Source organism: Mercenaria mercenaria, chromosome 7 (assembly GCF_021730395.1).
Source record: "Mercenaria mercenaria strain notata chromosome 7, MADL_Memer_1, whole genome shotgun sequence".
NCBI classification, from domain to species: domain Eukaryota; kingdom Metazoa; phylum Mollusca; class Bivalvia; order Venerida; family Veneridae; genus Mercenaria; species Mercenaria mercenaria.
Genome location: NC_069367.1, coordinates 4,568,491 through 4,585,162, shown reverse-complemented (window position 1 = coordinate 4,585,162; position 16,672 = coordinate 4,568,491). Strand labels below are relative to the sequence as shown.

The 16,672-nt window shown below is 34.5% G+C and overlaps 1 protein-coding gene across 1 annotated transcript; it reads left to right on the top strand.

Annotated features, from left to right (window-relative positions):
- Positions 1-7,507: 7,507 nt before the first annotated feature.
- On the top strand, positions 7,508-11,212 carry LOC123555676 (uncharacterized). Its single transcript, XM_045346268.2, has 2 exons — positions 7,508-7,598; positions 10,835-11,212. Exons 1-2 carry the CDS (start codon positions 7,541-7,543, stop codon positions 11,095-11,097), a joined length of 321 nt encoding a protein of 106 aa, XP_045202203.1. The 5' UTR covers positions 7,508-7,540; the 3' UTR covers positions 11,098-11,212.
- The last annotated feature ends 5,460 nt before the right edge of the window (positions 11,213-16,672 follow it).

The window sequence follows — 16,672 nt, the reverse complement described above, 5'->3', positions numbered from 1 at the left end:
TAAGCAATAATTTAAAATTAGAATAACTTTCACAGACTTAAATTTTGTCAAATCATCTGCATGATAGCATAGTTGTCAACTCATACTGCCGTAGAGAATTTACGAATGCCCTCTGGACTAATATCAATTTTAGTCTCGCCGTATGTTTTAACAGTAGCAACACGATGTTCAGTAATTACATTGTCAGAGATGGTTTTGTTACCAGTCATTTTAAAATTTAATTACCGGCTCGACATCTGAAAGGATTCTCTTCAAATCTGCAAGTCAAACGACTATCTGACTTGTTCCGTCGATTTGAATTATAGTCTTAGCAATTCAAATATAAAGTAGACTTTCCTTTGCGCTGGCTTGTATTCAAATTTGGAAAATCTGCCAGAGACTGAAATTGAATTAAAATGATTAAACAAAAAGAAAACTTCGGAAAACAATTCAGCCCTCTATGATTAATTAAGTGAATTTAGTCGTCAGTAGACCCTACGTCCTGACATGTCAGAGAAACAAATTTTCTCAGAATCGCCACTACAGTTCTTTTTGTTGTTGTTTAAATATTATCATTTAAGAAAGGCATGAGCGTAATTCCTTTTTCAATTGGGCCTGGCTATGTGTTATAGCTCTAACAAGATTGTTTACGTTATATAGAAAATACAGAAGATTTATTTACTGCTGTGCCATCTAATCGCAGTCGCCCAATTGTTTAGTCTCCGTATACGATTCAGTCGCCCAATTGTTTATTCTCCGTATACGATTTTGGAATTCTCGGGAGTTTACGGAAAACATTGTTAGTAGGTGCGGGGCTACATTTTCGTCAAATAAAAAAAAAACAATAAAGCGAGAATACGTTATCTCACGGAAATTGCCGAATGTCATTATGAGCCCACTTCCTCGGATCAAACATTTCTATGTTCATCAAATGGTTTGAAGCAGTAAAGCTAACAAATGCTTTAAAGTTTCTACAGGATATACCATCACTCAGAAATTGTATTTATATATGTTTCAATGCATGAATTTACGGACTATCAATCTTGGAGCTTAGGCATTGGTAATCCTATCAAGTAATATATTACGCAGGTATAATGTACCGTGACGAAAGATATGTTGCCAACAAGTTACAAAAACTGTTCAGCGATTCGATATCAGTTGATACTATCTGTCTGTGCCTAAGCTGATTAAAATAGTAACATCAGCTGTTTGCTCTGAATAAAGTCGTAGAAAAAAAATTGAAATAACATTAAACATATAGATCTTGCTTAGAATAGCAGCTAGGGAAAAATGAAATTATAACTTCAATTCTTTTTACTGTTACTAATGGACGCATTGGTCGAGAGGGCTAAGACGCTTTCCTACAGAGGTGAAGGCCCCTGGTTCGAATCCTGGCTACTCCCATTGCGGTGTGTCCTTTGGCAAGGCACGTTATCACGATTGCCTCAGTCGACCCAGCTGTAAATGGGTACAAGCAAAATGCTGGAGGTAAGGTATAATTGGTTTTAACTGTTCTTAATATAGGGTCCCTAAAAAGCTCTACAGAGCTTATGTTAATTGTTTTCACAAAGCGGCGGTAAATGAAATTTACCTTTACTAATTATTTTACTCTACTTATCAACTCATTTATAAAAACACACCAGGGTCAGCTATGACTGTAAAATCTGTAAGAATGCTGGAGAACATCTATTTCTAGTCATCTTATCGTATGTATATTTTTATGCCATGGTGTGAAAAATATACTTCGTTAGTTAATAAATAAAAAAAACTGAAAACCCTACATATTCAAGAAAAATACATGTACTTGAATACTCATTTTATGCCGATTATTCAATAAATATAATAAGTAATGAAAATTTATTTAAATGAATGTTAACGTGCTTTTTTTTCATCTACATGTAGTTTTACTTTAACTTCAGTATTCTTCGAAGATCTTTTGTATTCTTAGTCATGTACGCAAAAATCATATAGTATAACGTAAACTTGTCAGTGCTTACCTACAGAACTGTTGACCACCAGCCTTTTTTTGGACGACCGGAGTTATAAATCTTTACTCGTCCGCAGGGGCATGATTTATACATGTACTATATATAAGAATTTTAAATAAGAAAAGAGCCGTGCCATGGAAAAACCAACACAGTGGTTTTGCGACCAGCATGGATTCAGACCAGCCTGCGCGTCCGCGCAGTCTGGTCAGGATCCATGCTGTTCGCTAACAGTTTCTCCAATTCCAATAGGCTTTAAAAGCGAACAGCATGGAGCCTGACCAGACTGCGCAAATGCGCAGGCTGGTCTGGATCCATGCTGGTCGCACACCCACTATGTTGGTTTTCCCATGGCGCGGCTCAAATGTCCTTGAAAATCCAATGTTCTGATAATATGGAAGATGATCCTTTTAGTGGTGATAAAAACGCGAAAATTTAGTGCGCGAATTTCTGGAGAATTGACCTATGCTTGCAAGAATGAACGATTCAATGTAGATTTATTATGTTATCATGTATTTACATTAGAACTACCTTTTCCCCAAATAAAACATTTTTAGTTGATTGACATGTAGGTCAAGGTCAAACAGGTAAGTGGTACAGTAGCAGTTTATGCATGGTGTTTGTTATAAATATATGAGCTCTTTTTATTTGGTATTATTACTTACTTGGAGGTGGAAATAATCATGTATTGTCACTATTTCAGGATGTATGACAATTTCTCTGTGGTAAAAGTAACATAATTAACTAAAGAAAGTGCACCACATGAATCTCAATGATTATCTTTTTAAAAGAACATGTTCATAGATCTTGCCTCACTTTTATCAGCATATATAGACACAACTACAGTGTTACTATGACTCAAAGTTGTCATTATTTCTGGTCCTGAAGTTCATCCAATGTTCAGTATAATAGCATACAGCTTATGAGCTGGTGCTAGGGCAGTGAGAGTTTTGTTTGTGCTAATTACGTGCCCATATAGATCAGAGCAAATATACCCTATGCAAGGAGATATTACCAACCTTCCTCTTCTTGCTAGCGGTAGTGGCGGATATTGCTTATTTCATTACCTTTCATGAACATACTCATATATACTCTGCTTTTATTTTTGCTTGGTTGTAGGAATCTTCTTATATATTTTTATTATTTAAACCTTTGTGCAGAAACGAAGTAGTGTAATCTTGGATTATGTTTTCTTACTAACAATATTTAGGTTTTACTGTTATGAAAATCGGAAACTTACGTATTTCGGCATTCTCCGTTTTTTACGGAAAGTCATGTGCGAATTCAGCTTTATTTACGTCCGAAGAATGTCGGAATACGTAATCACGAAATTGACAGATGTCATTATAGGTCCACTACCTTAAATTAAAAAAAAATACAACTTCATAAGCTTGCAATCGAATTACTTTCTTCAAAAGTTCCTTATCAGACAGTTTTTCTTAAGGCATAAATAACTCCCAAATTTTATTTAAATATTCGATAAGAAAATTAATAAAAACAATAATACATGAAATTCGCAAAACGTTAAAAATCATAAGAAAAAAACAACTGTTTCTGAAAATTATGTTAACACGAATTATACCTTAATACTGTCAATAGGACAAATAAGAGGGGTGTCCAAAATGTTGGGATGACTTTATCTTAACTGATGAAAATCATGTGCAACATGTTCCATAAGAAAGGCCAGTATTTTACCTTGTTAGTTTGCACCTCTTATAGAGGTAAAAGCATGGTACTGTCAAATGCACTGGCCATTTTTTTACCACTGAACCGATGTGAAAATCACATATATGCACTGCACTAAGAATAATGCTTTATCCAAAATAATAATTAGAACTTGTTATGTTATTTTTTTGGTATTAAATAGCAGCGATATTAAACCTTTTGTATTAATGTATTGAAAAGTTCCATGCTGATCAACCCTAAATTAGATTAGTGGCAATCTTACAACAGGAATTATTCATTCTAATGATACAGGTCGGTGCACATGTAGTTTACGATTTGTTTTTATGTGGTCACTTCAGGTCCAACGTGCCGAGCATGTAAACTCAAGCCGTGTTAGGGATATAAGTAATTTAGTATTATATCTGACACATATATCTGTATATGATATCATTTTAAATGTCAAAAACAGACTTATCTATTGATGTATTTTGCAAATGATTCCGATTATTTACAACAAAGTTATGAGTCTAGTAGCAAAACTTTCGGAACACCCCTCGTGTGTATTGTTTCATTAAACATGGTCCAAATTGTGAATTATTAGTTTTGATAAACTGCGGTCATTTTTTGATTGAGTACTACTTGATTATTTTAATTTCTGAAAATTGCTTGTTTTTACACATTGTTAAACATGCTAGTGCGTTGATGATTAATGTTTGAAAATAATAGAAATTCGTTTGTCATAACTTTTACCTGTGAACGAGAAATTCAATCTTGATGTTTTTGGACACTTTTATATGGCTTTAATTTGTTTTAAGATATTTATCTTACTGCGAAAAAAACAAAAAAAAAAAAAAAAGCACGAAAACAATAACTAGATAATCAGATAATTTTCTCGATATTTATCTACCTAACACGTATCTGTTCGCGAACCTTAACAGGTTATCTTAGGACGAGAGTAATATGCCATCATTCAAGCGTGCCAAATGTTTGAACCCCTGTCAATAAAATATTTGAAAAGTATATTTTTCTTTTAGAGCCGATCCTTCAGTTAAAGTGTTTAAAGTCAATGTCTTGTTCTTTCAAATAAGAACAATATCGTGTATTTTTGAAATTATCATCTAATTACTATGCCAGTAAACGGAAAAATAAAAGAATACGAAAGGAAAGTTTTCTATTCTTTCAAATAGAAAATATATACAGTAGAACGTTTTTAAAACTTTCATGTCATTACTATGTCAGTAATTGTTAACAAGAAAACCATGATGGTCCTGAATCGCTCACATGTTCCCACATGACCCAGTTTCGAGTATGACGTCGTTTTTTCTATTATTTAACATAGTGACCTAGTTTTTAAGCTCATATGGCCCAGTTTTGAACTTGACCTAGATAGCATCAAGATAAAAATTCTGACCAATTTTCATGAAGATCCATTGAAAAATATGGCCTCTAGAGAGGTCACAAGGTTTTTCTATTATCTGACCTATTGACCTAGTTTTCGAAGGTACATGACCCTGTTTTGAACTTGACCTAGATATCATCACAGTAAAAATTCTCACTAATTTTTATGAAGATCTATTGAAAAATATGGCCTCTAGAGATGTCACAAGGTGTTACTATTTTTATACCTACTGGCCTAGTTCTTAACCGCACGTGACCCAGTTTAGAAACTTAACTAGATATCATCACGGTAAACATTCAGACCAATTTCCATGAAGATCCATTGAAAAATATGGCCTCTAGAGAGGTCAAAAGATTTTTTCTAATTTTAGCCCTACTGACCTAGTTTTTGACCGCAGTTGACCCAATTTCAAACTTGACCTAGATATCATCAAGTTGAACATTCAGAACAACTTTCATACAGATCCCATGAAAAGTATGGCCTCTATAGAGGTCAAAATGTTTTTTTTTATTATTTAACCTACTGACCTAGTTTTTAATGGCACGTAGCCCAGTTTCAAACTTGACCTATATATCATCAAGGTGAACATTCTGATCAATTTTCATGAAGATCCATTTAAGGGTATGGTCTATAGAGAGGTCACAAGGTTTTTTCACTTTTTGACCTACTGACCTACTTTTTGACAGCATGTGACTCACTTTCTAACTTGACCTAGATATCATCAAGGTAAACATTCTGACAAACTTTTATGAAGATCCATTCACAAGTATGGCCCATAGAGAGGTCACAAGGTTTTTCTATTTTTAGACCTACTGACCTAGTTTTTGAGTGTACATAATCCAGTTTCAAACTTAACCTAGATATCATTTAGATAAACATTCAGGCCACCTTTCATACAGATCCTATGAAAAATATGGCCTTTAGAGAGGTCACAAGTTTTTTCTATTATTTGACCTACTGACCTAGTTTTTCAAGGCACGTAACCAAGTTTCAAACATGACCTTGATATTATCAAGGTAAACATTCTGACCAATCTTCATGAAGATCTTTTAAAATATATGGCCTCTCGAGAGGCCACAATGTTTTTCTATTTCTAGACCTACTGACCTAGTTTTTGATTGTACGTAACCCAGTTTCAAACTTGACCTAGATATCATCAAGATAAACATTCTGACCAATTTTCATGAAGATCTTGTGAAAAATATAGCCTCTAGAGAGGTCAAAAGGTTTTCTATTTTTAGACCTACTGACCTAGTTTTTGAACGCACATAACCCAGTTTCGGACTTAACCTACATATCATCAATATAAACATTCAGACCACCTTTCATAAAGATCCCTTGAAAAATGTGACCTCTAGAGTGGTCACAAGCAAAAGTTTACGCACGCACGCACGCACGGACGGACGCACGGGCGGACGACGGACGCTGCGCGATCATAAAAGCTCACCTTGTCACTTTGTGACAGGTGAGCTAAAAATAAAAGCATACGAAAGAAAAGCTAGAAATTAAGAATGAAATCAAATTAAGTTAAAATTGGCACAATTAACATGTTCATTGACCCATTATTACCATATGAAATCCTCTTATATCAGTTAAAAAACTTATTCCCCCTCGTATATAAATGCACTGTTAGTATGTAGCTGATTAATTGTGACTATTTGTTTCAATAATTTCGTAAGGCGATAATTCAAAAACCAAACTACAGATGGGATCTCCGTAGCCCAGTGGTTAATGTCGCCGAGATCGGCGGATCACTTGCCCTTCATTCCCGTGGGCTTGAAATCTCACTTGGTGTGTAGAAATATTTGTATGAGAACTGTTTTGAGTTCTACACTGGGGTCCATTTGTGCCTGCAATAATGCCCAAGCGGCACCTTCGGTCTTCCTCCACGATCAAGAGCTGGAAAGTCGACATATGGTTCACAACCGTGTCGGTGAGTGGCTCAGAACCATGTCGGTGAGTGGCTCAAAACCGTGTCGGTGAGTGGCTCATAACCGTGTCGGTGAGTGGCTCATAACCGTATCGGTGAGACCTTGAATGCAATAAAACATAAGTAGAAAAAAATGCATACAGACAAGTGGAACATTACTCTACAGATCCCTGCGTCACTTGATAGACACTGTAACAAGTTAACACAATTATTGCTCTTCATATATCTTTGTATAAGAAACAAATAATTTGAACCGAATCTTCGTTAATATTCATTATGTCAGCGCTCTGAATCGGTGGTAAATAAATCAAACCTGATATTTGAAAATCACTAACCTGCACGGAAATATATTTATGTATTTTCTCCATATTTCTAATTTTCATTGATTAACGAGTGAATGTAAACAAATAAATCGTACATCAATAACTGACCTGTCTTGTTGCATTAAATTTTGTGCGTGACCTCCATGTATGTCATGTACCGTATTATCCGTTTTAGAGTATAAAAGGGCTTTCGGATGCTGCAGTTTTCAGATCATCACCATCGTCTTTTGAAGTCTTCCGCCTAACTAAGACAACCGCAATGAAATTCTACGCCGTTATTCTCTTGCTGGTGGTAGTGTTTGTAGCTAACAGCGATGGTAAGTACATGTTCTTGTTTTCAGTTTATAATGATAACGAGAGAAATTATGTTTTGGTTTTTAGTTGTTTTTCTATTAAGACTGACTACATTTAATATTTTCACATTATAAATTCAACAACAATTTTATAAAAGAAGACAGACTAAAGAAAATAAGATCGTTTCACAGACGAGCGTTCTGAGGTTCTTTAAACTATTTCCTACTACTTATATCCCTGTGTGTTTGATATCTCAGTTAAAGAAAGTGCGCCATTCAAATTGAAAAAAAAGAAAGCATTTTGCTCTACTTCAGCTATAGTATAAGAAGTAAATATATACCACATGTGTACTTTATTATTTTTTTGCAAAATTTCACATTAAAAAAATTAATCATAGTATGCAAAGTTTATGCAAATAAATATGATTTTTTTGCAAAATTTCACATTAAAAAAATTAATCATAGTATGCAAAGTTTATGCAAATAAATATGATTTTTTTGCAAAATTTCACATTAAAAAAATTAACCATAGTATGCAAAGTTTATGCAAATAAATATGATTTACTGTCGAGTGCCCTTGGGCCGTCGATGCCCCTGACTCGTTGTTATACTTTTCTCGATACTTTTTTTTTATAATCTCTCAGGATTTCAGGTTTCGTGTTAAAGGACCATATGAACACTTTTACCATGATATCGAATTAATTTTAAGACTAAAGAAGCCAAAAACGAGGCATAAAATTGGAATTCTTGTATTATTGAGAATAAATTTTATTTTTTCTGTTATCCTTCCAAAATAGAGAAGTAATTTGATACAACAAAACACTTGAAAATGAGTTGCTGTTGATTAAGTTTTGAATATTTAACTTTTTTTACCAGGTCTAACTTTCTTGAGGTTTTAAAAATTATAATATGATTTGTTGTCATTTAAATATGGCAGACTTTAGCTTTACAATTAATGTTTTAGCTTTTTTCAGAAACCCTGAACAAATGTTTTCCCTTTAATGGTTAAAGTTATTGTATTCTCTTTACGTAGTAGTTGTCCTACTGGAAGCTCCTTCCATTTCCAGTCTTTTTCCCTTATATCTTTTAACTGATATATATCATACTAAGAACGCCGATGGTGGTAACATGATATTTTTTCAACGCAAATATCTTAATTAGATTTGGATTCACTGTTAAAAGTCTTGATGGGGTACTGCCCATAGATATGTTCAGCCAGTTTTGACATCATTCTTTATTCATGAAACTTCCACGATATCTTAGTTATTATAAATGCAGAATGTTCGTACAAATATTTTTGAAAATTTTCTAAGTATATTTCGAAACTGTGAATTTACCTGATTTTCACTACGAGAATACATTATTATAAAACTTTAAAAAGGTCTTACCACCACAGTCGAGCTTTCAAAATGCCGTGTAAAATAAAGCCTCCATTTAGGAAATCCCTGTTATGGATTAGGTGAATCAAACGGCAACTTTTATGACATTAAACTACTTGGATTGATTTCATTTAAAACTCATTTTTTTTTGGTCTTCAATCTAACTTTCCTATATAAACTTCTTCTGCTCCCAATGATTGTACGTATTCATTTAACATGCTTAATCCTGAAATGACGTACATACGCTAAAGGTTACGTCACATTTTGTAGCAACTAAACGGTGCTGCCATATCTGATTCGCTATTTTATATACATGACGTATTGTAATCATATTATTACATAGCAGAAATGATTAAGATACTCCTGATCGATTACAGCAGAAATGATTAAAATACTCCTGATTGGTTTTACGCCGTACAGACAAATCTCGCGATGATGATTTTGCCACGGGACCGATTCGGAATGTTCAATGCGTGTCTTTAACAAATTAAACAATGACGATTTAATTCATTCGTAATAATCATGAGCGGCGAATAATAAATTTTGTTCTATACGTATATTAGAACATTTCATAACTGGTAGCTACCTAACAACTTGAACAATATTGTTTTACTATGACTTAAACTGATTTGTAGGATTTCTTTTTTTGTTTATCGCGCACGGGTGGGGGTGGGGGGGGGGGGGGGGGTCCCTTTCACTACATCAAATATATAAGAGGATCAAGCAGGAGTTTTTCCATAAGATAGATCCATGACATATTTGTATTATTTCATTTTGTAATTTTAAAAAATCCTTAAACTTTTTATCGGTCAAACTTTCTACAAAATATCTGAAATTATATGATATCGCGAAATCATATGACAAATCATCTGGAAAAACAGCATTATTTAAATTTTAATCAAATTCTTAATGTTCTCTGATGCTTGTGAAAATCAGGAAATTAAAAAAAATGTTTTCGATGTAAAATATGTCTACACTTCTAAAGCGTAATCAGACGCAGTTTGTTTTTCTCTGATATTGTATCTTTATATCCATGTTAAACACTTCACCAGGTTTAACTCCAAGAAGAAATAAACAATGCTTCTATTTGGTCCGCATTTTCTGTTACAGTACGATGTCCAAGTTTTGAATTATTCGTCAAGCATAGGGTATTTCCTGTGGTAAATTTCAACTATTTTTGGCCATGGTCAGAAAAGTTTTAAACATTGCTATTTCGATTTCCTTCGTGGTTGGATTGGATCCATATCAAACTTTAAAAACAACTTATACACGGGGATTTTCCAGGTACACCATCTAATCAGTATTTTCAAAAAGATCTTAAAGGCGTATGCTAGAATTCCCTGTATATGAGATGGGCGAAAATTTTCCCAATAACAGAATTTCTTTAAACTTTGGATATTGAAGGACAATCATCTAAGAAACAAAAATATGCAATAAAAATCATAGGTCACCGGTATCGAAAAAGAGTTATCTGCCCTTGAAAACGTCATTTTTGGGGGAAATGCCATTTTCAAGGGCAGATAACTCTTTTTCGATACCGGTGACCGATGATTTTTATTGCATTTTTTTTTTTGTTTCTTAGATGATTGTCCTTCAATATCCAAAGTTTGAAGAAATTCTGTTATTGGGAAAATTTTCGCACCAAATTCTAGCATACGTCCTTAAGTTATACTAAAAGTGCCTGTAACATGTACAACCTGTACTGACATGTAGACATGTAGAATGATATACTGATTATATCTCGCTTTTGGAAAATAAATAAATTCATTAAAAACCTGTCACGGATTTGGTAAGAAAAAACAGTAGAGATATTAAATACTAGCGTATTACCAAACACATCTTTCTAAGTGAAAAATTGATGTTTTGATTCTGTAACTGCAGCATTCTGGAAGAAAAGATGCAAGAAGTGTAAGTGGGGACGCGGATACGGGGGAGGCGGTGGCGGTGGCGGTGGCGGAGGCGGAGGCGGAGGAGGCGGCGGCGGTTATGGCGTAGGGTACGGCGGAGGTTATGGTGGCGGATACGGCGGTGGGTATGGCGGAGGTTATGGTGGCGGATACGGAGGCGGATACGGTGGAGGGTATGGTGGAGGTTATGGTGGCGGCGGCGGTGGCGGCCACGGTCACGGCTGGAAGAAATACTAAGAGTCAAGTTGATATATGCAGACGATGCGCTTTTCAACGACTGCTAAACGGATAAGAGACCTAGCCGATACATTGTATTGATGATCTTAAATGTTTAATAAATAGATAAAATTTATATCGTGTTGTCCTATCATGATCATTTGCGATTTATATAATCACTTTGCGCAAGGAATTCAGTCAAACTTGATCAAGAGACCACGTTTATTAATACACCATTTGACACATTGTATTATGACACCAGTTTTTCAGTGCCCTAGTTGTAGACCAGAAAAAAAATATGTTGAAATAAGAGATTATTTGAGACAAAGTTTGCTGTTCCCTCAAATACAGGTTTTACTGTATATGAAAATTACTGTCCAGACTGCCTTTAATTTAACTGAAGCATTTCATTCCATGAAGTACGCCCTATAAAATTACTTCAAAACGGATTAAATGAGAATTAATTTACTTTGAGCACGAAAACTGTTTGGGAGGAGGGTCAGACGTAGTTTTATTGTTATTATATCAAATTCTGACACCCGTCGCAACTCGTTTCCATATAAAAGTATGCTAATTGAAGGAAAGGAATGTCTCGCGTATAACTCTAAAATCAGATACTGGAATCATCTTTCTCTAGCCTATTTTCAAGGTTTTATATCTGTGCTTGCCAATCACTCTTCAAATGTATTCTTGTTACTGGCAAGGTTAAAAACTAAAATTCGTCTCGACCAGTCAGTAACGGTAATTATGAATCTAGACGTTGAATCCTTACATATTCAGCAATATGTGTTACCAGACATTGATATTTGCAGACAAGTAATGATAAGCAAAACATGCTTTACTTTCACTTCTACACGAATGACAGGACCTATAAAGCGTCCCCAGAATTGCAGAACATGTCTCTTTTTCCATTTCAAACACAAATGCCAGGAATTGTTCAAACAAATCGATCAAGAAAAAAAAATACAAGCAGACTTAATAGTACGGAAAATATTTTAATGTAATTAACACATAATCTCAAAAGTGACAATTTACTCCGAAATATTTCTCTTTCATGCAGAGTACAAGAATCTTTCACAGGTTAAAGGTATGGTTTGCAGTATCTCGCTTGAAGGTTACTTTTTGGGCGGTAATGAGTATATTGCCGAGTTACCACAAAATAGTTTCTCAAGAGCCGACTATATCCACAACAACAACCAGTAACAGATTCGTTTACTTGCATGCCTTATTCTACAACCTACTATATTTTTGTAATCAAACAAATGCTTTTCTATTAAGCGCTATTTTATTATGGTCTCATTAACTGTTAAGCGGTAACTCGACAGAGCCTCGTTTCCGTCTAAACAGTTACCCTCCAGCCAGATATTTCCATCTGCACATTGAAGCAGTGAAGCTAATATTATAGTATTACTACGTTACTATATTGTCATACGTTTCCATCGGGACATAACATTCGACAGACATACTGCATTACCATATTATCGCCTATTTCCATCAACATACTACATTACTATACATGTATTAATTGCTGATTCCTTTTGTACAAGAGGTTCTACATTACTATATTGTCTTCTGCTTCCGTAGGGACAGGAGATTCAAGATACGTACTAAACTTCTATATTATCGTCTGCTTCCATCGGGACAGGAGATTCAACGTACATATTTCATTACTACATTGTCGTCTGCTTCCTTTAGGACAGGAGATTCAACGTACATATTTCATTACTACATTGTCGTCTGCTTCCTTTAGGACAGGAGATTCAACATACATATTACTTTAAAATATTGTTGGACACAAGTTTCAAGATACATACTACATTACTATACTGTCATCGTATATACATACACTACTATATTGTCGTCTGCTCCACTAAAGACAAGAGATTCACCATACATACATGCATCATTACTTTAGGAGATCCAAGATATATAAAGGTAATTATCTATTACACCATTCATCAAATTCATCCTCTGAAAAATTGATTAATTTTCAACCTTGCATAAACATGTCTGGAGCTTTATTTAGAAATTGCTTCAATGGGAAATCGACAAAAGTCTCATACAAACATTGAGGCAAGTATTTTTCTTTTGTTTTATCTTATCTTCTGTTTGAAAATGCAACATTTCAATTATCTGTGAAACAAAGACCATCCTCCTAAGAAATTTACAGAAAGCAATTTCATGCAATTTCATGTTTGATGCTTGTAGCAGAATAGTGTTTCAACCACGTAATGGGAGTCGATTGCTTTTCGAAACATGTTTTAGAGGAATTAAAACGCAGTATGCAAAACACATGTACTTTTCTTTCAGATACTTTCCTTACATACTACTAAATAAAAATTTAGTACATGTAAACTATTGTCCAAGATCACACACATATCTTCAAATGTAAGCAATTAACTGATAAATAGAAACTTACACCTGAAAGAACAAAAACTAATCATCTGGTAAAATATATACTAGTATGAGTGGGACAATCAAAATGTCTTATATGAGAAGCAAATTAACATTAGTATTGTTCATCAAGTCGAAATATATTGTCAAAATGGACAATGTGTTCAAAAACATGTTTATTCAGCGGAGATTATCTTTGCACTGCAACGGTTTTTACTTTTACGTCACACTGACAACATTTGAGATATACAGTCCTAGTTTTTAAAAATAGATCCCTCTCAGTGTAAACCCAGTATGAACAATGTCAAATATTGAAATAGTGTCAAATCCATACATTGTCAAATCAATAGCCTTCTCCTATACTTTCTTAGCAATTCCCTGCATTAACGCAAACTTAAACGAATCACGGGATGTGTATTTTTGTCTTTTCCAGGACAAATACGTGTCCATTTAGCGTGGGGATAGGTGGGGGTGAGGGGGGGGGGGGGTGGGGGAGTAAGTGTAAGGGTCTTGTGTATGTTTCCCCTGCACATTTGATGTGTCCACTGAGTGTCTACAATGCACTCCCCTGATAAAAAGTTAACGGTTATGTTGATACTATGTATGGTAAAAATGCATCTTGTGCAAAAAGTGCCTCATTGTAGGAAGTTCAAATAAAATACAAAAGTTGTACAAATGCGAAGTAACGTCCACTTCAGTACTTGGTTAATATAAACTGAAGCAATAAATCCAGTATTGGCAAACTTTTTGACATGATACTTAAAGGTATAGTTTGAGTGACATTAATCCCCATGCCATGGATGAACATAACAACGTCCCCTGGCACCATTTTGTCATGAGTCAGATACACAAATGACATACTACTCGGGTACATATGTACTTACCCAAGCTGCGTTATTTATTTCTCTGTAGCACATTCAAAAGATCTAAGGAAAAAAAACCCTCAATCTGTGAATACTTAAGTAAACTTGAAATTTCAAAATAAATTGTTGTTCTGCTTTCGATACATGGTTTAAACATCCAGAGCATTGAACCGTTTTACTGCGCGACTCATTCTGAACTTTGTCTGTGATGGAATTGTATTTAGTTATCTAAAGAAGTGTATATGGTAATCAAATAATCGGATTACGTTTCCAGACAGACAGAAAATCGAGTGACATTCAAACATAAACCAAATATGGTTTGATCATAAGCTAAAATTATCTGGATAAAAAGTGTTGATATTAAGTCGAAAAAGTGATATTCAAAGAACGTTGACCCCTCATAATGTAATAATACTGCAGTGTATGCATGGATGTATACACAAATACATAGACAAAGTAAAACATATAGATTAAGAGGACAAAATGAAAAAAAGAACGGAGTGTGGCACCTTACTTGATAGTCAATGGCCAAGAAACGCCACTGAGTAGTCTAAACCGGTTAATTTTGCATAAATCCTTATTCGCTCCGAAGCTTTAGGACATTGTAAATGACAGTAATCCATTACAGGTGAATTTCTTACACATGCAATGGTAACAAAAGGCATGATATGTAATACAACACGAAATCCTCGTGTAAATTATCGTAAAGAAATAAACCCATCGGACCATATATGCATGTGAAATCAATGATTTTTGCAGAAATCAGATAACACGAGAAACATCATTAAAGACCCGATAAAACCAAAATTCAAATATTAAAGCAGCTCATGCAGTCATAGTGGTGCTTGAGAACAGCTCATCATGGATTTAGAAGCATGAATTCAAACTACAAACTATCTTTTATCCTCCTACGGAATGGAACAACTTAAGTGAGAAAGAACAAAATAACAAGGTTACTATATACATGATATATATAAAGCACGAAATAAGGAACGAAAGTAACTCTGTCCGCATTTTCATGTCTGGTCGAAAGCTGTTCTATCTCAATTGCAATAGGCAATGCAAATTTATTTAAGCAAACCCCATCATTAGACTTTCCTTCAAGCTTCCTTTCTGTCCGAAATATAGAAATCTGTCGAAGGGCAAATTTTGAAAGCAAAGAATGTAACAGGGAAAGATCTGAAATTTGATATCTTAGTGGAGAGGCAAATGTCGCAGACACCTGGAAAATAGGTGATGCATCACATTAAATCAATCAGCATCAATTTTGATCCCTGGCATCTGGACTCAGTGGAAACAACAAGCACCACTGGAATTAAAAGCGGAAAGAACAAAGAGATTATAATACCTAGGCAGACAAAATTTACAAGCGGACAGCAATAATCCACATACAGCATCTATCAATAAATGCGCCAATCTTTTCATGTTAGATCTGCTACTGTGTCCGCAAGTCAAGGATCGTACTCAACAGGCGTTCACACGGTGCTCTTCATCGTTTAATTCCTCCTACAACGGCGATCTCTACAATCGACAAGACTGACGGATGCCTCAAATTCTGTATTCGAATATATAATAAACAGAAAATGTCAAAACATTCACTACATCAGTATACCTTCATCAGATATAAGTTTTAGCTGAAAACATTTTATAATTTTAACCGCATTCCCTAACGTATAAATATCTGATTTAGGGATTGTCTCTCTCCTGCAAAATGCAAATTTCAATTATCTGCAAATGAAGGAACATCTTCTAAGGAAATGCTACGAAAGCAATTTCGTGTTTTGATTATAAGGAACAACTATTTAGTGTTTTAAACGCAATAATTCACAACAGATTGAGAAGGATCGAATAAAATCATGCACGAAACACTGATACATGTATATGCATTCTAATGAATAATCATACGGTTCTGGAATATATTGTAGTCCTAAAAGATCTAAATGAAAAACGGGTAAGAATCAGGTAAAATAAAAATTGTTTATTAAAGTCGAACTCGCATTAATAGCATATTCACAAAGCTAGATGCATACAAGTTATTTTAATCCATTGGACTTTCAATACATTTTTTCGAAATGTATCTTTTCTCATCTTTCAGAAACTGGGCATAGATGAGCATATGATTGATTCATTTCATTCTTCTGACCAGATTGTGCGTAAGTAAGTACATGTAATTACCACCGAAAATTATCTTAACGAAAAACTTATTTGTACAAAAGACAAACTGAAAAACGAATAAACTACTGAGACAATTAACTCTTACCATTCTAAATCTCTATGATGAACTTGTCCATCTCTCAATTTGTTCAACTGTTAGAAGGGGTGTTCACCAAAAAGATACT